General features: G+C 43.8%; 1 protein-coding gene across 1 annotated transcript in view; it reads left to right on the forward strand.

Moving 5' to 3' along the window:
- The window catches only part of kiaa1217 (KIAA1217 ortholog), a gene marked incomplete at both ends in the record, with an annotated part of 117107 nt that overhangs the window by 55387 nt on the left and 37588 nt on the right, over window positions 1–24132 (forward strand). Inside the window, 3 exons of the mRNA XM_080547769.1 lie at window positions 1936–2219; window positions 19753–19833; window positions 23127–23319. Coding sequence (XP_080403895.1) covers window positions 1936–2219; window positions 19753–19833; window positions 23127–23319 — 558 coding nt within the window. The remainder of the gene's footprint in view (window positions 1–1935; window positions 2220–19752; window positions 19834–23126; window positions 23320–24132) is intronic.

Consider the following 24132-nt stretch of genomic DNA (forward strand, 5'->3'; position numbering starts at 1 on the left):
GGATGGGATAGCCAGTCTCCTCCACCGTAGACCTTTACATCACAAACACATAAGCAGCGCTGAGTGGAAACGGTTTCCACATTGATTTATAATGTTAAAGGTGGGCACCGAAGGGACTTATTGATTCAATGACAGGGTAATAGAGTGTTGAGAGTCTGAAATAAAGGCAATTGCTTTTAATTCTCCCCCCCATGGTTCCTTGAAATATATCAGTTTAGTGAAAATCAGTTAGTGAGCGCAGTACAGTAGCTTATACAGTATGGAAATGGGATTGCTTTTGGTTGGATCAATGTTATTTTCATCTGCTCACGTCGTGTATAACTCTAAGTCTGTCAAGATGAAGTGTGTTGGTAATTAGGCACATGGTTTCTGTTGTTCTATGATTAAATGTTGGATTGAAGCTCATGATTCCCAGCAAGACAGGACTTCCCTTTTGGAAAATGGTGTTATTCTAAGCCAATGGTGGTGCCATGGATAGGCTATTAAAACATCCTAATGCGCTAATGGAAAGATGACATCTCTTCCCCGCTACAGTATGTTTACTCTGACTCTATGAGTCATGCAGTCGTCAGCAACTTCTGTTTTCAGTGAGGATACGATCGTCTAAGACTCTGTGTATAATATGCTGTGGATAGCAGTCTCTCCTCTCACAGACATATCGAATGTTTGCCGAATACTGGAGAGAAACGAACAGCTACTCTGGTTTAATGTCTCATCAACGATATTGTTTCTGTCACATAAAATGTTAGTTTTTTCCACTGAAATACTGTAAGCAACAGCATGAATATGTGACGGATAACTCTATACTAGCAGATGCTGATATTCTTCGGACGTTATTTCAGTCAGTAAGGCTCGGGAGCTCCAGCTTTTTTTCCTTCTCCTTCGACATTTGAACTGATACTCTTTTAGCACAGATGGTAGTCTGATATGTAACTGAGTAACTACAAAACAAGAGCGCTGCTCTGTCTGTATTGGTTATGTCAATACATGTTGGTTCGGTTAGTCTTGCCTGAGGGGTGACCTCCTTGTGCCTGTTGCATTTCCCAAAACACAGAGCACTTCAACCTTCATATTTCATTGTTAGGCTTCGTACACCTACACCCCACCCCGTCCCTCTGGAACGCCCTCCCCAACCACATCAGACAGGCCACAACACCCTCCCAAACATTTAAACAGGCCCTCAAAACCCACCTCTTCAAGCTCGCCTTCCCCAGTTAACCCTCTCCCCCCCTCCCCTTCCCATGTGTCCCCAGCACTACCTTAATTAGGCCCCTATACTTTCTTCTATTTACCTTTTTGTTTCTTTTTATTATTTACTACTCGATCTTTTCAGTTTGTAAAGCGTCTTTGAGTGTCTAGAAAAGCGCTATATAAGTCTAATGTATTATTATTATTATTATTATTATTATTACCTCAACCTTCACCCTATACATTTAGAAGAGAACTTAACATGAGACAGCATTACGCACAAACTAATGTTAAAAGATTTTGTATATCAATCTGCGGAGTTGTGTTGTGGAATGGCCTTGAGGAAAAGCTCCAAAGGTGTACTAATGAACTGCAATTTAAAAGAATGTATAAGAATTATATCCTTTCTAGATACAACATGGAAGAGACAGGACATGCCATTTGCTAAAATTAGTGTATGATAGTTTGTATTCTGTATTGTGTGTATTTGAATTTGAATGACAAAATTGAGCCTGATTGTTTTTTGTTTGTTGTTTGTTTCTGTTGTAAACCTACGCTGCTGTAACTGTAGTGTGTGAATGGGGATAGGACAAATAAGCTTTGCTTCCTCCTATTCCCTTTCGGACAGCTTAACCATGTGGATTTTTAATTTATTTTTAATTTTTGAAATCAGTTATATCCCAATGTACTTGGTCTGCTGTTTGAAATAAACTTGAACTAATAACATCCTCCTTCCTGTCTCCTCAGAACAAACCAAGAGCAACCTGAAGGTGACGTCGCCGGAGGACGCGGAGCAGCTGAGCCGCAGACAGGTGGCCCCGAATGGCACGCTGAGCAGGACCGACCCCAAAGCCGGCCGCACCGTCCCCCGCAGGCACACGGTAGGGGGGCCCCGGAGCTCCCGAGAGATCCTGGCCATGCAGCCCTCCGACATGGACAAGAAGAGGGAGGCCTTCCTGGAGCACCTGAAGCAGAAGTACCCCCACCACGCCTCTGCCATCATGGGCCACCAGGAGAGGCTGCGTGAGCAGGTCAGTGGACCTCTGATGGAGCAGGTTGGTGGACTATTACTGTATTTAGTAACCTGGCTTGAGTAACCTGAGGGATCAGGGTAGCCTTCCAGAGCTAACGCATCATCAACTCAACGTCATCACGATGCCATCAGCCATCACAATGATCAGCCGTCATCACACAACTGAAGAGATTTTGTTTGTCTATGGGTGTTGAATGAATCTAGGGGATTCTCTGGAGAGAAGGGATGCATGATTGATTGATTGATTGAGAATGTTTATTTTGGTTTTTTCAACTTATACAATTCATAATACAGATATAAAAAATGTACACAGTCACAATCCGTAACACCAGGACCAAAAAGGTGTAGGCTGAAGCCATGGCTTATTGCGCCTACCCTTTTGATGAGGGATGGTTACTTTTTTTCTGGTGGATCTGGCTTTCATCATAATATATGCCTCGTAAACCTTTTCAACTGTAATCTGCTCCAGTATGACCCTCCTTCAAGGGAAACATTTACAATCTAGTGGATTTATTTATTGACCTCCAGCGTGACATGTCAGCAACATAATTATCTACTTAATCAACTTATTTTGTCGGAATCATAAATTAACAAACGAGAGTACGGTACTCTTTCTACCTGGGGTGTTACATGTTGTTTTGATTTTTCTTCTTCGGTTGAGGTGGCAGTCCAATTGCAAAACCGTTTCCCCCCTGTTTTGCCAAAGGTTAAAATGGAAGGCCGTTCCATAAATCAGGTTGTCACATTCTGTCTCCTCCAAGTGTTCCAATATTAATATGTTTTTTTTCCACCACTCGGTGGTGAAACATATCACCAACAGAGTGTTTCGGAAATGTAAGAATTAGAGCAGCTAACAGTGTTTCTTTTATGATTGATATTCACTAATGTTACGTCCCTGCCGGATACCTGATACCTACGACTGGTCATTCGTTAAAATGGCTGCTACAAAAGGATATTTTTGTAATGTCGTGAGCTTAGAATGATAAGGTTCTATCTCCGTTTAGGGTAGTTCAGAGATATTGAGCATTGTCAAAGTTTTTACATTCCATTATGTTTTGTGAGATGAAACCTTTGTATTTTTATTAATTACTAACTAAAAAATTTCAACATTTTAAAAATAACATCACACAGGCATTAATAAACACCTAATGGATCAGATTATGTAAAAAACTCAATTTTGACAAAAATTGAGATAGAACCATATAATTCTAACGTCACGATGTTCTTCCCACACCAAGAAAGAACTGACTTGACTTGACTATTTCGTACAGCATTCAATAGTGTTTTGGGGGGAGAGTCTTCATTTAACAAGGAATGTTGTTGCTGAGGTGTGAGGCCTTGGGGCAAGGCGACTGGGGAGGGAGTACTCCTGGGGAGGGGGACTGGGGAGGGAGTACGGTACTCCTTTGGTTCACCTGGCTTCCCTGTGGATGGGTCTGCTAGGTCAGAGAAGACAAAAGGGAGTGATCACTTGGCTTGATAGGCAAAACAATAGACATGAATGCCTGCTGGGGGAATAGTGGAGGTGTGTGTGTGCGCGTGTATATGTGTGTATGTGTGTGTGTGTGTGTGTGTGTGTGTGTGTGTGTATATGTGTGTATGTGTGTGTGTGTGTGTGTGTGTGTGTGTGCGTGTGTGTGTGTGTGTGTGTGTTTGTGTGTGTGTGTGTGTGTGTGTGTGTGCGCGTGTGTGTGTGTGTGTGTGTGTGTGTGTGTGTGTGTGTGTGTGTGCGTGCGTGCGTGCGTGCGTGTGTGTCTGTGTGTGCGTGCGTGCGTGTGCGTGTGTGTGTGTCAAACTGCTAATCTGGGAACAATCTAGTTGAAAATGCAGGGACTTCATTGGCTGATGCAGACATGCTGTGCAGCAGTGCTTGCATATGGAGATCAGGGACATTAACAGACTCTTTTCTGCATAAGCTTCCTCTCTGCAAATCACAAATAGGTGTTGTTTTGATCACTATGGTCATTAGGTTAAATCCAGATTTGACATAATGTTATAGTTTCCAACAAATATTTTCAACATAGTCATCAGGTGTTTTCACAGATTATTTGTTTATTTACATTATCCGTTTTCTACTGTTGGTAAATATGTAAATACGTAAATAAATTTGATTTAATAAAAAAAACATTATATAAATGTTGAAGTTAACTGTAGATTATTAATTATTAATCTCTGAGTATTGGAGAAGGGGTAGGATTAAATAAGCTTATGCTTCTTCCTACTCCTTTTCGGACATGTTAAGTAAATAGTGTTTTTGTTGTTGTTTTTTGTTGTTATAACTAATGTTCGAAATAAAGCTTTCATTCATTCATTCATTCAATATCCCAGTTGCACAACGTGTATCCTCCAACAAGTGCAACTTAACTCAGCTTCTGTCGTTGCATTAAAACAACAACATTGTTGTGAGTGAGATATTGGTAGGTAGGTAGTCAGACAGGTAAGTTCAGCTATATGCTGGGTGGAGTTTAGTTAAGTTGCCATGGAGACTGATGATGTCACCGCTCGAGGGGCTCAGTTTACATGTAGGTGCCTGTTGGAGCCGGAGTGCGCGAGCCCTATGTTAATGCAGGAGAGAGAGCGAGCCTGTGTGTTAATGCAGGAGAGAGAGCGAGCTCAGCCAAGGCATGGAAGAACAGAGGATAGTTCCATGCAGACATGCTGTTCTTTCGTTGTGAATTATTCTGCATTGGAATACAAATGACCAATCACCTTTCGATAGAACACGCTTCGTATCGCCGTATTTGACGCACAGTTTGGACAAAGGTAGACTATTGTTTTCTTTCTTTCATACTGTTAGTGTTAGTCTTCTGAACTCTTTCGCATGCATTTTGGATCATGCAACATTTTGGATCACGCTTATCAACACGTAGGGATTATTGAGAATGCAATGGATTTGCATGCACTAGTTTGGCAAATATGGTAGTAATATAGTAGTACTTATGGTATAGATCGTCACTAGAGCAACAAGTTGTCGTGGGACAGTAGAGCGTGTGGTGGGCTATCAGGTGCTGAAAAAGTTCTGGCTTTTTGTTTTTTTTGTTTGCAAAAGTGAGATCAAATTATTTTTCACATTACCTGTGTATGTTGCATTACATTAACTTGTGTTATCACGGTATGTTTAATTTAGGGTTAGTTTAGTTTTTCATTGTTGATGTTGTGTGCGTGTGCGTGTGTGTGTGTGTGTGTGTGTGTGTGTGTGTGTGTGTGTGTGTGCGTGCGTGCGTGCGTGCGTGCGTGTGTGTGTGTGTGTGTGTGTGTGTGTATGTGTCTCTGTTTCTGTGTGTGTGTGTGTGTGTGTGTGTGTGTGTGTGTGTGTGTGTGTGTGTGTGTGTGTTGAGCGTGAGCGCTGGTGCAATATTTTTCAGGGTTGGTGCAATATTTTTCATTTTTCATGGTCAGGGGGTTCCTTACCTTGAAAATAGTCTATGGCCAGGAGAAAACTTCAATAGACTAGTTTTGAGAGGTCAACAAATGTAGTGGGTTCGTTTTTAGTCCAACACAAGGCAAGGCAAGTTTATATGTAGAGCACATTTCATACAACAGGGGCAATTCAAAGTGCTTTACATAGGCCTACATTATTTAAAAATACAGCAAGAGCAGCAAAGTAAGAAAATAAAAATGACAAGATGATTCACAGATTCATTGATGAAGTTGTCTTGGTATAGGCTTTTATCAGTTTTGTTGAGACGACTCTCCCTCAACTGTAAAAGGTCCTAAACATAGTTGTTTACCTACAATGTAGGCATATAATAATTAATTTTAATTTAGCCATTTAGCAGACGCTTTTAATCCAAAGCGATTTACAATTACGAATTACAGGGACATTCCCCCTGGAGTAACTGAGGGCTAAGTGCCTTGCTCAAGGGCACACTAGTAGTGGTGTGGTTTCAGGCGGGATTTGAACTCACAACCTTCCGATCACAAGTCCAACTCACTATCCACTAGACCACCACTACCCACCATATAAACATGTAATGACACTGATTCGTCTTACTGAGTTGCTGTGCAGTGTGTGTGAATGATTCAATCTTCCAGACACTGTTTGTGGGTCATTCCAGGGTCATGGGTCATTTGTGCTGTACTGTATTGGACTTTGGTATTAGTTTGGCGTCGCTTCTCACAAACAGTTTTCCCCCCATGGAGATCAACATTATGCAAAATTATGCAAATGTAATTTGATGCTTGCTTGCAAGGAACATGACCCTTATGGTTGTTATGGAAGATCGGACAAGATAGTTTGTCAGAAAGTTGGATGCTTAAGATACAAGCACTTAAGATGCATGGATCTATGGATCTGGAGGATCACACACAACAAGTTTAGGCCAGGGTAGCTGATTTTACTATTACTCACCCTTTGATTATATCAGTGGAATCCCCCATAATAAATGACAGTATATCATTCACCGTCACTTCTGCCTCTATTACTGTTGTTTATTAAAAGTAGCACAGTGCCTGGGGTGGTCCAGTGATAACCCCACGGCCTACAGTGCACACATTATGCCCATGTCGGCATGGGTTTGAATCTGGCCCATGCCCTGCTGACATACACTCTCCTCCCTACTTTCCTGTCCATCTTCACTATCTCTTTCCAATAAAATAAAATAAAAAATATACGTATATGTTACGGTACATGTGGGAATACTAGGGTTAGGTACTAGGGTGCTACGGTTAGGGTTAGGGTTAGGGTTAGGGGTAGGGTTAGGGTTAGGGTTAAGGTTAGGGTTAGGGTTAGACATGCCAGCATGTACCAAGTCACCCTAGCACCTAACCCTAACCCTAGTTTTCCCACATGTACCGTATTCCCACATGTACTGTAACATATATACAGTATATATAAAAGTGGGACTGCCCCACTCCAAAAAAATAAAAGAATCTAGCACAGATTGTGAATGTTTGGAGAAGAGGGGAAAAACCACCAAGTCCATTCTTCCTGTCCCACGCTAGCTACTGTTTTGATCCAGTCCTGAGTCCTCCTGGCAGCACCAACCAAACAAGAAGAGCAACTTCAGTGGCGACAGAGCGTGATACAGAAGTGACAAAAAAAAAAGTCACTCTCTGTCGCTTTGAGACAATTTTTCAAGGTTAAATGGAGGTTGGCAAGATGATATCTCCTAAACACACTCTGTGAAAGTGGATGCCCCCCCCCCTGCCCGGCCCCCCCTCCAGTGCTGAATGACTCACTCTTATACAATTTCCACCATACCACCCCCCAGTCTATTGCTCTCTCTATCTCTCTCTCTCTCTCTCTCTGATCCCTAAACCCTTAACAAAACCCAAGCGGTTTAATTTCCTCCCTCTCCTCATCAGGTCTGTAAAGGCCTTCCAGCAGCGGGTGTTTGATGAGCAACGCACTCGAGCGACGCTTGACCGATCACACCGACCCCCCCCACCCCTCCCACGCCTGCCCCTCCCCCTCCCCCTCCCTGAGCATGACAGAGCTGAACTGGGACACGGCCACGGCTGGCCTGGTCTGGTCTGGCCCGGCCCCCTCGGTGTGAGGGATTACAGCCGCCATGTTAGGACAGCTGTCTGCAGCTGTGGGCTACAGCAAGGCGGCTTTACGCCCTCCTAACCTAGAGACCACGACTGGCCTTTGAGGGAAGCGACACACAGACGTGGTGGTTGCACTGTGGACACAATATGATGGTGATCCCTCTGTATGATCCCGTATGGACTGTGTGTTCAGAGATGGCTCTAAAGATGGGCTCCTTATATCCATACATTTCCAAATCTTTATTAATAAGTTATTACAGAAACAGTAAGTGAAGTTTTCCAAGAGCGAAATCTGTCGTGGTATTTAAAAATGGCGGTTAGCGATGAAGTCTATGAACATGGGATGACGATTTCCATTGACCAATCAACGGTGTGCAGCGTCACACGTCACACGCAGCCTGGCAAAAAAGTACCTTTCGCTCCAGTTGTTCCTAGTCCAGAAGGGTAGTTAAACGGGTCGGTTCGGTTGGCAATGGAGAAAGGCAAAAGAACCCGGGTCGGCCCTGTAGTGGAAAAGCGGCATATGTGGCTGGTGATGCCAAACACACATTTCGATCCTTGGGATGGACAATCAAGTTGTAGGCCTATCTAATCTAATCTGATCAATTCTAGATGATCTCTGGGGTGTCAACAGGTAGACTTACATGACATGGTCATGGTATTGTACTACTGTTGCACATTAAAAAAAAATATTCAGAGGTAGCTACGGTAATTAATAAAACGAAATGTGTTATATCTTACAGTTAAATTCTCAACATTATACTGTATAAATGTGCCATGGGTTTTACAACACATTCTGTTAAGGCCTATGGTTCGTTTCATGCCTCTTATTCAGAATTATTGATAATGTCCCCGTTATTATATTATTTCTACATGAAGCTAATTGAAAGGTATTAAGGTAGTATTTCTTATTATTTCTACATGAAGCTAATTGAAAGGTATTATTAAGGTAGTATTTCGTATCCTCCCCCACTCTCGGAGACTTGTGAAAGTCTTTATTCACAGTGTTGCAACATTTGGCCGAACCCTCGCATACCTCTCTTCCCAGGCTCTTGGCTGCGCTACACTGTTATTCTTCCCCACCAAGGTCAGCTAGATAACAGTGGCACAGGGATAATCAACTCTGGAAGGAATTTGAGATCTTCCACGGAAAGAGAGAAGTGCTGACTTCACGTTTCTTAGTTTAACTCCCAACCTGAACACAACAAGATAAAAGGTTTGATTCTCTCACTATTTGCCACTGTTCGATAGGGTACGTGCTTTTCTTCAGGTTTTACTTTGCCATTTCAGACAATGTCTGTGTTCTGCTACTTACGCTACCATTGACATTTTTAGAAAACATCGAGTAAAGTTGTGTGACTCAATTGTGCGTACCGTACCGGACTGCTGAAAGCCTGTGTGTTTGTTTTCAAAAGAGGGACGGTAACAACATACACTTATCTCCCAAAACCTCCACCGAAGGAGCCTATTTTCATAAAGCACCACTTTGTCACGGCTCTTTGTGCCTCTTGTGTCTGGAGTCACACAATCAGATCCTGTGTAGTAACAGGAGAGAGGCTGAACATCTGTTTTTAATCAGACCCTCTCTCGCCAGCCGCCCGGGCCCAGGAGCTGGGCTCTTTAATGGCCTCTGCCATCCCTCCTCTCCTTCAACTGACGCTTAGCGAGTAGCTCTAAAACAAATGACGGCCTCAGGCCCCTCGGAGAGGCTAACGCTAGGGTTAACGACAGGCATGTGTTGACCTGCCAGCCCGAGGGGTTGTTGGGGGGGTTTAGGGGGTTGGGGTTTAGGGGTGCAAGGCAAGCCCCCCCATCCCCCCCCACTGAGGGGACAAGTGACCCATAGAGTGGCGCACCCCGGCCCTAACCCTAACCCTAATCCTGAGGGACAGGAGGGGGGAACAGACGAATGGAAAGGAGGTTAAGCGTGTCTGACAGACGTCCTGCTCGGCTCAGCTCCTCTGATCGGTCGTGATAACGACGCCCCCAGACACCCCCAACTTTACACAGGCCAGGTCTGTCTGAGCCATACATCTAGCTAATCGTGTCTGATCTCTGTGAGCCAGTGCAGGGTTCGAGACAGGGTATGAGACAGCTCTGTTTGCTGCTGAGGCTTTAGTTTACGACACAAGTCTTCCATTTAGTTACTGTAGGCCTAGTTCATTGTTCTTTGACAGGTTCTGATGTTTTTGTCTTCGTTTTGTCACAATCGCTGATTCACTGTGGCTGAATGAGAGGGGCATATTTAGGCCATAACAGGCCATATTTAACCTTAAACCTACACATTCCTGTGGTTACAATTAAGGCCATTTTGTCAGAACAGCAGGCCATGCGTAACCTGCAGGATCTCTCCAGAGGAACGTTGTTCAGCGTTTTTCCTCTCAGAGCAGCGTGTAGGGATCCATATTCAGAGCCAGAATGAACAAATGGGTTTGAATATTAAGCTTTTGGTCTATCAACAAAATATCCATTGGGAGATGGTGACAACTTGCAGTACAGTATATTATTTGAAACAAAACGTTGCCCCTCTTCTTTAAGTTTGCTCAATGTATTGGCAAATCTAGACTTTTTATTTTGAATTTGTATTATTCAACTTCAAAACACTGTGTGTCCCTGGGGTGGTCCAGTGGTCTAGCACCGCTGTCTACAGTGCATACATAGGCCCATGTCGGCATGGGTTCGAATCCGGCTCCATGCCCTGCTGACATATCCTCTCTCCCTTCTTCTTCTACTTTCCTATCTGTCCAATAAAAACACTGTGATATTGCCTAATACCTATTCACCATATTCTTTAGGATAAAATGCTATGTTTATTGCTGCTGCAATGTCATGATACACTATTAGATATTGTGGCATCGTTTGTGATATGATAAAGGAGTAGTGATGTTGTTGGAGCCGAAGTGACATGTTTTGTGTTAATTAGAGTAACACAAAGTCCAATAGGACCAACATTATAATTGGTAAAGAAAGACAACAACCAATCGTAGTCTGCCCTCTTACTCATCCTGCTAGATCAGTCATAAGTTCATTGACTGATAGAGCCTAGTTAGTTAATTGATTCCTGCCCTGTCTGTCAGTGTTGTAGACCTGATGAGATTCACAGCTACCTGACCTCTAGAGCTAGCAGTGAGAACAGCAGAGGAGTTTGGGGTGTCTCCCCCCCTACCTACCCCCACCCCCCTCCCTGCATAGCAAGCTTTCGCATGCAACCTAACATCTGGACTTCACCTTGGGCCAAAGGTATGCAGCAAATGCGCCTGACTTCAAAAGCTGAGTGAGAGAGAAAGGCACGCAGAATGACTTCACCCTCTGACAAAGCCCAACAGTGAGCATCTGGTACCACTGATCCAAACCCACCTTGAACCCCTGCACTCATTCGTGGGTTTGAACATTCCTTTCTTAGGAGAGAAGGAGTGGAGGAGCACCTGGAAACGTGAAAAAAAAAAAGTACCGGTACTGTATTTTGGGTGCCAGTGGTTTACCTCACCGCCAGTGATAAACGGCTGTATTTGATCCAACGTCAGACTTTAGGCTATGTGACATGATTTGTTATGTTTTTAAAAGCTACATATACAGGGTGCTGTACTCATTCCTGTTCTACAAACTGCCCTGAGTCATTCAGTGCATGTCATAAATCATCTTATTATCAACTCTCAAGTCCATGCTGCACAATTATGATTTTGTGACGTTAGAATTATAAGGTTCTATCTCCATTTTTGTCAAAATTCAAATTCTATAATTCTAAGCTCACGATTTGTCAAAGGTGTGATCGCAGCATCTCATTTTGATTGACTGCAGAAACAAGTTAGCCAACGCTCTCTCTACAAGATAAGGGCCCTAAGCCTTTCTACTGTCAATATGATTTGTTCACACTCTGTGCTTGAGTATACACTCACTGAGCACTTTATTAGGAGTAAAACATTTTATGGCAGCAGTAGTTCAAACAATTTCCGAGTTGGGTGGCTGGGGTCTTTAATAATGTGATATACTTCAAAATGTGCATAAAACTGCTTTATGGAAACACGGCTATTGTCTAATGAACCTGAACCCAAGAATTTGACTCTTGGTATCCGTACATTGATGTAGGCCTAATACAAACTATTCTGATTCTGATTCAAAGCAAAAGTAATCTCAAACTGGTTTCATGAACATGACAATGAGTTAAGTGTTCTTCAGTGGCCTTCCCAGTCACCGGATATGAATCCAATAGAACACCTTTGGGATGTGGTAGATCGGGAGATTCTACAGCTTGAAAGTGTACCTGAAAAATCTGCAGGAATTGTGTGATGTGATCATGTCATCATGGACCAGAATCTCCATGAAAAAGGAAGGGAATGTTTCCAACATCTTGTGGAATCAATGCCACAAAGAATTAAGGCAGTTTTGAAAGCAAAGGGAGGAGGCCCCAACCAGTATTAGTATGTTGTGTTGTATGTTCCTAATAAAGTGTTTGGTGAGTGTATATTTGTTTCACAATCTCACATGGGTGAATGACTGAGTGATGTTGGTGATGCTGGCTGAGTAGTGATGCTGGGTGGAGTAGAGTCGAGAGTGTAGTATCTGGTAGCGTACCTTAGAGTGCAGGTCAAAGACAGGTCAACAGTGAGCGTCAATGGTGTGTGCAACACTTAGCACACTTGTTGAGAGTAATAGAGAGATAGGCGAGAGAGAGAGAGAGAGAGAGAGACATTACATACTCACACACCTCGCTCTCTCTCCTTTGTCCCCTGGGCTGAAGAGTGACTTGTCCTTGTGGGCCGTTCATTAGATACGACTAAGCATGTTCACTTTGGGTATCAGTGGCCTGCAGGTGTTACTAACTAACTCCAAAATATAATACATCTAATACATCTAGCTATTTATGTTTAATTACGAGAGAATGTGGGCGATCATGTAATGCCAGTAACGTACAATGCTGTAGGCAAGTGGAGTAGTAGGCCTAATTAGTAATTCATTAGATATTACATGATACAGCAATTGTGTGTGTGTGTGTGTGTGTGTGTGTGTGTGTGTGTTTAACCTGAGAGAGGATACAGCTCTCCTGGCCTAAGGGGAGATCAAGGCTTTCTTTGTCCTATCCCCCAGGCTCAGACACACACACACACACACACACACACACACACACATCCTCGCAAGCTCAGACACACAGCCACACACACACACACACACACATCCTCACACACACATCCTCACAGCCACACACACACACACACACACATCCTCACAGGCTCAGACACACAGCCACACACACAGCCACACACACACACACACACACACACACACATCCTCGCAGGCTCAGACACACAGCCACACACACACACATCCTCACATTCTCAGAAACACTGTACACCCCCGAGAAGCTCCAATTAGATCTGGAGTTTTTTTTTCATTTTTATATACGGTTGGATACTCTCTCTGGAGTATTCAGGTTGATGTGAGGATGTGTCAGACAGCCCATGTGACTGGGTTCAATGTGTCTCTGGGACCCCTCACTCACTCACTCACCCCCTTTTCTTTTTTTTCTTTTTTTTTTCTGAGTGTGGCAGTCCCACTCGTATTTTTCATTTTATTGGACAGACAGTGAAGACAGACAGGAAAGTAGGAGAAGAAGGGAGGGAGAGGGCATGTCAGCAGGGCATGGGGCCGGATTCGAACCCATGCCGACATGGGCATATGTGTGCACTGTAGGCTGTCTGTCTGTCTGTCTGTCTGTGTTTACCACCAGTTCAATGGTTGTTACAGGAACATTGGGAGCATCAAGTGTGTTTAATGTTTCTCAAGAGTGATTCATGTTTAGATATTATAGAGCGTGTCTGGACATGACATACGTTGATGTCAGCAAATATTTCTGCATGTGTGTGTGTGTGTGTGTGTGTGTGTGTGTGTGTGGGTGTGTGTGTATGGGTATGTAGAAATGATGTGCAAGACTGGTAAATGATTTTCAAGACATGGGAAGGCCCAGACCTGTAGACTTCAACTGTTGATTGTTTAAGAAACCCTTTAGTCGCACGACAGCACGCTGTCACAAAATAGGACCACGGGAATGTTCCTTTGTGTGTTTTTAGATCATTCCTCTTCTCATTTAATCCCCTGCATCCCCCGAAGACCTGTTGCTATGAGATGGAAGCCGTTTATTATGAAATGGAGATTGGGGACTTTTTGGAGCTATTCATGGTCTGTCACACACACACTGCTTCTTTTTGGTAATCGATTGGCACACATAGATATATCCCCCCCATGCACCATGATAAAAATCTACCTTTGTCTTAGCTACATGACTCAAAGTCACACAAAAAAGTTTTGAATTAGAGTAGTGTCTATGTCGTGTGTGCTTATTTAGTTTGGCAGAATCTACACACACACACACACACACACGCGCGCGCACACACACACACACACACACACACACACACGCACACACACACACACACACACACACGCGCACACACACACACACACACACACACACACACACACACACACACACACACACACACACACACCAGTCTCCCCTGACAGCCTGGTGGTGATCGTAGGTCCATGTGAGTTAGTCCATGGGCTGTGGAGGGGAGGCATCCGCTCGGGGGGAGAAGAACAGAACAGAACAGGACAGAGCAGGGAAGAGAAGAGGAGAGACGAGGGGCTGGAATAACACAGCAGGAACCCAGCAGCAGCCCTCTGGATTCAACAGAGCAGGGAGTTTCCACTCTGACATGGAAATCGCTGCAGGAGGGAGATACTACTCGCTGGGCCGCTGATAACCCCCGTGGTAAATACCATCCCTCTATGTGGGAGTTTGTTAGGAGTTTGTCTCTCCTTCTACAGCATTGTTTATGGACAGGATTGTAATAGTGTTTGGGTACACAAGGGTTAGGGACACATCTGTCTAGTCTAGTCTGTCTAGGTTAGTGTTTTTTTTTGGTGTAGTTGGTTATAGTCGGTCTGGACCTGTGTTTCTAGATGCTTGGTTTGTCGGTTGGTCGGGTAGTTTGTCTTCTAATCTAAAGGACAGTGCCGAAGGGCATGGAATTCGCACATATTCGGCGACGAGCGAACTTGTGAACTTCGCTAACTGGTTACAGAAGCTACTGACGTTTGCTGGCCAACTTTCTTTGTTTTTTGAATGTGTGTCGTGTCCATGCTCTGATGACTTTTCGAACCTCTCTCAGTCAGGCAGGCACACATATCTATTTCTGTGTTGAACGTAGGTACGCATGAGTGGATTTAATCAGATTGGATTGGTAACAACCAATTGTGCGAAATGTCATAAGTGAGAGAACAGATTATGGTCTGTCTGTCTGTCTGTCTACACCTTCTGGCTGGACGGTCAACAGACCTGTTATTGTCTTGTTGTCTTCCTACGGTCTTACTTACCCTCTCATTATGGTCTCTCTCTGGTCAGGGGATACCTACCACAGCTAACCTAACTGTGTGTATGTCCCTTCGCAGAGCCTCACGACTGTCACGGAGGGGATCTAGTGTCCTCGTAAAATAGAAGGATCGAGTGTCATAGGAAATAGAGAGACTACTGTACTGTGTGTTGATTCTCGTTGACACAATGAATGTGTACTGTGTATGTGTGTGTGTATCTTCAGGCCTCTCTGTGGTGATCATGTTATAATGCTAGTAGCGGTATAGTAACGGGGGAATAGGTAGCCTATATGATATACCACAGCACAGTCTCCATGAAACACATCTCCATATCGTGAGCTTAGAATTCTAAGGTTCTATCTCCGTTTAGGGTAGTTCAGAGATATTGAGCTTCAAAGTTTTTACATTCCATTATGTTTTGTGAGATGGAACCTTTGTATTTTATGAATTACTAACTCAAAAATGTCAACATTTTTCAAAATAATACCACGCAGGCATTAATAAACACCTAATGGATCAGATTATGTAAAAAACTAAATTTTGACAAAAATCCTTAAGAACCTTATAATTCTAACGTCACGAGTAGCGGTATAGTAACGGGGGGAATAGGTATATGATATACCACACCACAGCGCAGTCTCCATGACAACACATCTCCATATATAACGCATGACCTGCTTTGATTGTTGACACTGTAAAGTCGACTCCTGTTGACGAACCAATTAACAATGTGGCTAGCCAGTCTGAAAGGTCATCTGAGGATTTTGATGGGGGGGAGGGGGGAGGGGAGGGGGGATTAGAGATGGAATGTTGTGGGGAGGGGTTAGAGAGAAGGAGGGGGGGGTCTGTGGTAATGAATGGGAATGGATGACAGGGGGGATTCTGGTGTAATGTTATTAACGCTGGAGGATACAAAAGATCATGGAGGAGGGGACCACAGAAGAGACAGTCAGGATACTGACCGCTTCTTTGACCACAAATGGACCATGGCTCACTGAGGTTGTCTGGGCTTCTAACCAGAGTGGTTTAGGGGAGTTAACCATGGGGTGCCGTGTTTTGTGTCCCTTCCCCCCATAGGTCTTAGCATTATGTACTGTAGTTTAACAGGTTTCACAAACTATTTGGCCTCGGTTCACTGGGTAATGTAGAAGTGCTATTCACAGTAAACAGACTCTCCCCTCAGGTGGTATAGAGTTAAATGGCTCCAGATTGGGTGTGTGGGTTGGCTGTGTGACAGTCATACAGATCAGTGGGAGTTAATTACACGGGTCTCTGGGATGGAGAGTCCTATCTCCTCTCCTCTCTAGTCCTCCTCTCCTCAGGGACTCTGCTAAATGAGCATTTCAAGTGAATGCTTGAAGCTTGCTACTTTGCTTACATCACCCAGTATGTGCACTTTGCGCAAAACCACAATTTGCCTTTGCCTCCTTTCTGAAGTCCTGATTTCTTTAATGTCAGGAAGTTAAGAACAGGAAAACTTAAATGTATGAAAATATAGCGTTCGTTAGTGTAATTACCTGCAAAGTGGATTGAGTTAGCTATAGATATGTTGGCACGGAGAAGCCCTGTAGGCATTTCTGTATCTAAAAATTGTTCTTCTATATCTGCCACAGCAGGTCGCTGATGGAGGTGGTGATTATTTTCTTTAACTATCATCATTGAGTTTAATCGCTACGTCTCGGCTCCACACTTCTGTCTGTCTGTCAGAAGGCATGACACCGAAGATTATAGAGTGAAGTACTGCATGTGACAACGCTATGACACGTGTCGAAAAAAATGGGTGTTTAGACAATGTTGCCCATGTCACTAAGGATGGTTAGTTTTAGGCTGGTTTCAATATCTATCGTATTTTGTGGAACAAACATCTCATACACTACGTTCGTGTGAATTCAGGCATTTGACATCAGTGTTACTCAAATGAAGCAGATGTTCCACTTCCTGGGGAATTTTTCTTTTTTGCCACGATTGTTTGAGTTTCAGGCACTGAAAGACAGATTAAAAACACCCACACGCACGACTGAACATCCCCTCACTTTTTACCTTTGGTGACAGCAGATGTCAGACCAGTGTTCCGTTCATGTCACTAGGATGTCCTGGTTCCAGGTCAGTTTCCTGGAACAACGAACTGACTTAGAATCCCCAGGCCTGCTGGAGTGCACACACACACACACACACACACACACACACACACACACACACACACACACATACACACACACACACACACACACACATACACACACACACTGTACTGTACACACAGGCAAATAAGGAGCCCAACACAAATATAAACATGTATATCAAATACTACAGTAAGATATTGCGATATCTGGCTTAAAACAAGACTAAAATATGAAAGCCCTTTTGAAAAGATGTCTGCTGATATAGAGAGTAACAACACAAAACATCAAACACCTTTATGGGAGCGGGTGCCCAGCAGACGTACCCTGGGAAGACCACATCTGTTATGAAACAGAACAATGGAGAGGCTGCATCTCAAAGGCACGCATGGACGCCCGTTCAGATGACTCAGGATTCATTCATCTGGAATGGCTTTAATGTCAGGTGAAAACTGTATTCAATGCTCTGTACGCATGGCAAGACAAGGCACATTTATTTACAGGCTATAGCACATATTCATATACAACCAAATGCAAACTCATAGTGCTTTACATAAAAAACATTACAAATACAATAAATTCAAAGTATTTCTATTGTCTTTTGTGTCACCTCCTAAAGTGTTTGTAATCACATTGTTATTGGCTTCATTGAATATTTGTCACATTGGATTATAATACCCAAAATAGAACATAAGTAAGTAAGTAACGTTTATTTATATAGCACAGAATTTACAACGACAAGAGCCGCCCAAAGTGCTTAACAGATAAAATATAAAGAGAAAAACAAGATAAAAGAGATAACATAGGCCTACAGATTAAAGAAAACTGATCAAATAGAAAAATACACTAAAAGCAGCAAGGTGCAGAACAAATAAAAGTGCAAAGAGTGCAGTGTCGGGAAGGCAGGCTCACCTCAGGTCAAAGGCCAGGGAGAAAAGATGTGTTTTGACTAGTACATAATTGTACAGAGTAGGCCTACATCTGTGTCACAGCCAGGTTTACACGAATCAAGTCAGTCAGTCTGTGCAGTTTTTAAGACTCAGTGCTGAAATAATTCGGTTGTTAAGTCGTGACGTGTTTCCGAGTCCAAAGTTGGCTGAGGCGCTCTCTTCGAAATGCCTCAGTAATAATAATAATTCATTATATTTATATAGCGCTTTTCCGAGGCTCAAAGACCCTGACAATATGTGGAAAACGGGAAAGTGCTGTGTCCCTAGTTGTATGAATAGATCCGAGTCTAAAAAACGATTGAACTGTCATTCTACCGCTGTAGTACACTGGTACTCTGGAATTTCTGGTTTGGACCCGGAAATTGCTAAACGTCACGTTTGACGTCAGACTTAACAACCGAATAGAACCACTTACGGTCCCTCCTGGCTGTCATAACTACACCACACAGAGTGATGTGTTGGAATTTAGGAGTCTTCTTCCATCAATGACCCGGTCGATGTGTCTAAGAGCAGATTTATCGTGGTTTATGGGTTGTAATCAGGGGTTCACTTGTGGTTTCGACATCTGCAGCCTGTAAAAGGAAGTGGTTAGGTGGAACAGGAAGTGGGTTTTTGTGATAGAGGGGTGACAAAAAGGCAGATAAGACAGATACACATCATCATTTGTCAGCGCTCGGCTGGTGGCGGATGTATAAGCTTAATTACTACACGCCCTGCAGAGAGAGAGACTATAGGTCTCAATTGCCACATAGTAATAAAGGGACATAGGAAGGATGCCTCTGGTATCTTTCACCATTTTAGTCATATAGCCTAACACTGTCTCTAAAACACCTACAGGTCATCCAAATTAACCTGGTACTTTTATAATGCTTGACGGCTATCCATTTCAACAAAATTGGAAGTACTCATCATAAATAATGAACATTCGGATTGAATGTCTCGGCACGCCTCTGGTCTCGGTTGACACGTCAACTTTTCCTGACCCTCTGTGTTGTTGAAAGGTGATGGGTTACCATCACATGGTAGGTCGTGCAAACGTTGTTAAGGTGTATTTCTACCCATATATTTGATAAGTCAGCTCCCCGTGCTTCCTCAGCAGGTTTGCAGCGTCAGGTCAGAGGTCACGCCACGGAGGCTCTCTGAAGGTGACGCTGAACGACTCAGCAAACATAACGAAAACCATCATGATTTATAAACCAAATATTTATAACAGCAATGGTAATGACAAGAATATAAGTGGTAGGTCTAACACAGTAATGAACAATTATATTATTATAATATGCCAGTGTTGTATGTTGTCAATGAGTTGATAATATTCATTTCAATTGTCATTACTTTTGATAGATCAGAGTAGTAGACACAGTAGGCTGTATATAGTAGAGAGTATCATCTCTCTCAGATGGTTTCAGATTATTTCACACATAGCGGCACACAAAGTCATTTCTTTTTTGGGGGCTGAGACCTGTTCTGGTCATATTGCTGTTTCGATTGACTTTTTGATTTGTCTGATGACCATCTTTCCCTCCCCTTCCCTCAATCTCTCCATATCCCTCTCCCCATCTGTTGCTTTCTCTCTCTCTCCCTCTCTTCCATCCAGTCCTTACAGGACATGTTATCTTCCCTCCATTCTGAGCTTGACATTCAGAGGTACTTGCTGAAAATCCAATTGCCCCACAGAGTTAGTCTGCCTTTTATCTTATCTGCATCAGCCTGGGTGTGTGGCTCTTTGTGCATCAGAACTAACCTCTGTGTTTGTGTGTGTGCTTACTTCACATGCCGTTTATGCCCTCTATGTGTAAGGTTGTCTGGTGTAGTAGGACCCAGGAGCAGAGGGGAGACCAGACGAGCGAATGCAGTCGAAAGGCAAATAGGCCACTTAACTGATAATCCACTGGAACATACAAATGAAACACTAGAGACTAACAAAAAGCAAGAATAGTACTCGAGACAGAGGAACAAAAGATATAAACTAGAGAAGACTCGAGAGAGACTCGAGATAACCTGTCAAAAAATACAAACTATTTAGAAGCAATCATAATCGTGTGTTATGTGACAGCTTCTCCTCAAAAGGGAGAATTAGTAAAACAGATGGCGAGTGCAAGCCAGTTAGTCCCTAAAAGAAGCAACTGCTACCATTTGGAAGAAGCAGTTTGAGTTCTGATTGAATAACAAGGGAGAGCCAGCAAATCTCGATGAGGCTGTGTGCAAGATTTGCGTGAAGAAGGCCAAACATGGAAACACTTAAAATGTACGTGGCCATCTCAGAATCAATCACCCTTTAATAATAAACATTATTTGTATGGCACAAATAATTGTCAGTGTCTTCCCGGCAGCTCTGGGCACGTTGAGAAACGGAAATGGCTGAGCCCTCCGCAGTAGTGTGCAGCAGCCTTCAAACATGCGCCGGTCTCCTTCCTGTGGGCTCAAGTGAGCGGCCCAGCTGCGTGGGCTCCTCATTGGACTTGGTGTGCTCGGGAATCCAGGAGACTGGCTTGGTAAGCTCGGGAGGATTGGGAAACTGGAAGACTGGGTCTGTGTCGAGGTGGCGTTGTCTCACTTGCTCACAGATGCAACCCTGTCAACCCTGATTGTGATTTAGAGGCTTGAGGTCTCCTCCCAGATCAAAGATCAATGAGAAGCCGGTTCATCTTTGATAGCGACAGACAGACCACGGTGACTTGACGTGGTGATTAAGGCCAAGTCAGCCACTGACCCTGGACCCCTGGCTAAATAATGTTCTCGCTGCTTCAGCTCGGAGGTGAAAGCAGAGACGGAGCTACAGGATGGAGAGGCAGATGATGTAGGTGACCTTGGCCTGGTCAGTGTCATACCGTTGAGGGTCTGGTTTCACTGGGGTTCTCCTCTGATGATTGATGCACTGGGCGCTGACTGAGGCTTGGGCAGTGATCAGTCCGGGACCGGTGGCATGGTGCTGCTCGACCGAGTGGGTAAGTGCCCAGAGGGTCATTTAGGAGAGTTGTTCTTGAAGTTGCCCCAGAATGACTCCTTGGGTGGGAGGCTATCGTCCTGATCTGGTCCATCTCCGCTGATGGCTGGTCCATGTTGGGTTCCCCTACTCATCCAGCCGGGCCACTGAGGTCATCCGACCAGGACCAGACTAAAAACGAAAGGGGACAGAGTGTTTGAGGTGACGGCCCCAAGACTCTGGAACGCCCTCCCCCCTGACCTGAGAGCCGCTCCCGCAGAACTCATTTTTAAACGCCAATTAAAGACTCACCTGTTTAGACAGGCCGGTAGTCACCTATAGCCATGTTATGTTCCTGTTTATGTTCTGTTTATGTTGTCCCTTTGGGGTGTTCCCCCTTTTTTGTTTTTTAATCTCTTGATGTAAAGCACCCTGTGTATTCGTGCTGTGAAGGGCGCTATAGAAATAAAGTAAAGAAACACTAGAGACTAACAAAAACCAGGAATTCTTGAGGAACAAAAGCTACAACCTAGTAAACGACTCGAGAGGCTAGAGCATAACGGAAGCGCTCCCGAGCTAAGACAAGGAACACAGAAAACACGCCTCTCTTAACGAGAGGTCCTAATTAGTTGGGATCAAGAACATCCAAGAAACGTTAGTCTCTGGGGGGGGGGGCGGGCGATCCCTGCCTCCCTCTGGCTAGAACCGTGACACTGTGCATATGTGCCTGTGTGTGTGTGTGTGTGTGCATTCCTGTGTGTGTGTGTGTGTGTGTGTGTGTGTGTGTGTGTGTTTGCATGTGTGTACAGAGACATGGTAGGACCTGGCTATGTGTCCACAGACCCATTAGCCTCCTGGCTTTAGCAGTGCTACAGAGTCTCTTCCTCGTGAAGGGCACTGTGTGCACTGACCCCTGCGTTTTAGTCACCCTGTCCTGACCATTGGCACAGATCAACTTACATCACAGGGCTTTTCAATGGGGCTCCATAGCCTTTTAATGCGCTTTAATGTGCCAGTCCTGTTCCCCTCCTGCTGTTCCCTTGGTTATTTTGTTGTTTTTTGGGTGAAGCTTTGCATCTCAACTCACAAGGCCATAAACAAGAACTATGATGTAGCCTTCCTAACACATGTAGCACTTTGATATGCAGAGATTTTTTCTTCCGTCTTGTGCAAATTCTGCAACTGTGGTGTGGACAATCGTATCAAGTGTGCTTGTGTGGAATATGGTATCGCAGCGTCTGCTTTGATACACAAAAATGATACTCAGACATCTTCATGACTGGAATGCTGAAACGACAAAAAGACACTGTGTGTGTGTGTGTCTTAGTTTAGATTTCAACAGCTTAGTTTAGATTTCTGAATATTCTAGAACTAAGATACAATGCCAGAGTAAACAGGGGCTAAATGTTTGCATTTTGGACAACATTGTCTTTGTCTGTGTGAGTGTGTGGGTTTCCTGACAAATATATTATGCTGATAGACTTCTACTAACACTGTGTGGTTTTTGCAACTTGAAGCCAGATGTGAAATTTCTGAATGTGCACTTCGTGCATTCTCTCAAAATAGAATTTCCTAGTGCGTTAAAAGCACAATTTTTTTTCGGTCTTTTCAGGTTATAGTTGACTAGAAGTCCGAACTATTTCCAGTTTGTGACGTTAGAATTATAAGGTTCTATCTCCATATTTGTAAAAATTGAGTTTTTTACATAATCTGATCCATTAGGTGTTTATTAATGCCTGTGTGGTGTTATTTTTTTAAATGTTGAATTTTTGAGTTAGTAATTCATAAAATACAAAGGTTCCATCTCACAAAACATAATGGAATGTAAAAACGTTGACGCTCAATATCTCTGAACTGCCCTAAACGGAGATAGAACCTTATCATTCTAAACGGAGATAGAACCTTCTCATTCTAAACGGAGATAGAACCTTCTCATTCTAAACGGAGATAGAACCTTCTCATTCTAAACTCACGAGTTGTTGGGTGCTGCTTACTATCAACGAGGACCCTATGGCTGAACTATGTGTTTGTCTGTCTTTCTCCAGAGCAGAAGCCCACAGCACGGCCCCAGCCCTCCAGGAGTCGGGGACCAGGTGGAACACCTCTCCCTGGCTTCGCTCGAGTCCCTGGACACCATGTCAGAGGCCGACGCCCCCACCGCCTTCACCCGCGGCAGCCGGTCCCGCGCCAGCCTGCCCGTGGTGCGCTCCACCAACCAGACCAAGGACCGCTCGCTAGGTAAGGACCGCTCGCTAGGTAACCCCACAACCGCACCGAAACCTGACTGCACTGTGAATGTTCCTGACCGTATAGGACACTGTTTAGTTTACCTCAACTAGACCTGATCTCTTGCTAATCCATCCCAGCTCTTCTCTCTCTCTCTCTTGCTTTCTCTTGCTTTACACACACACACACACACACACACACACACACACACACACACATGCATCACGTCACTCTTCCTCAACAGCTTTGCATGCTCGGAGCTTAGTTTTAATTAGAATTCATTTCTCCGCAGCACAGAGAGATTACAGAATGCGGCCATAATTTGCCATCCTGCTTTTTTACAGGATTAGAAACGGTGCTGGTTATCAATGCATAGGGCACCTCATTTGCATCAATATGGAGTTTGCCTTTAGTCATGTCGAATTAGTTCTAGTTGTATGAGTGAGAGAACCAGAGAGAGAGAGGGCCAAAACTCTCCTCACAACATTGGAGACACACAGTAGCCTACAGCAATCCCACTCACAACATGTTATTTGAAAAGGTGTCTCTCACACAGAAGGAAATCAATCACCACATCTTTTGAATGTAACTTTTACCTGAATAATTGACATTTTATTTTTAGGCTATATAGCTACACGACGACGAAACGCAATTTCGATCTCTGGCCAAACAAACGTTTTCTCATCGTCACACAAAATAATCTCTGTCCACACGGAATCACGTATTCAGGTACACTGGGCATGCGCGTACTGGTAGACCCAGAAGATTATTTAAATATAATTGAGACAGTACCGTAAAATAATAGAAATTCATTCATTTTCATTC

Source organism: Nansenia antarctica, assembly GCF_963989245.1.
Source record: "Nansenia antarctica genome assembly, chromosome: 17".
Taxonomy (NCBI): Eukaryota; Metazoa; Chordata; class Actinopteri; order Argentiniformes; family Microstomatidae; genus Nansenia; species Nansenia antarctica.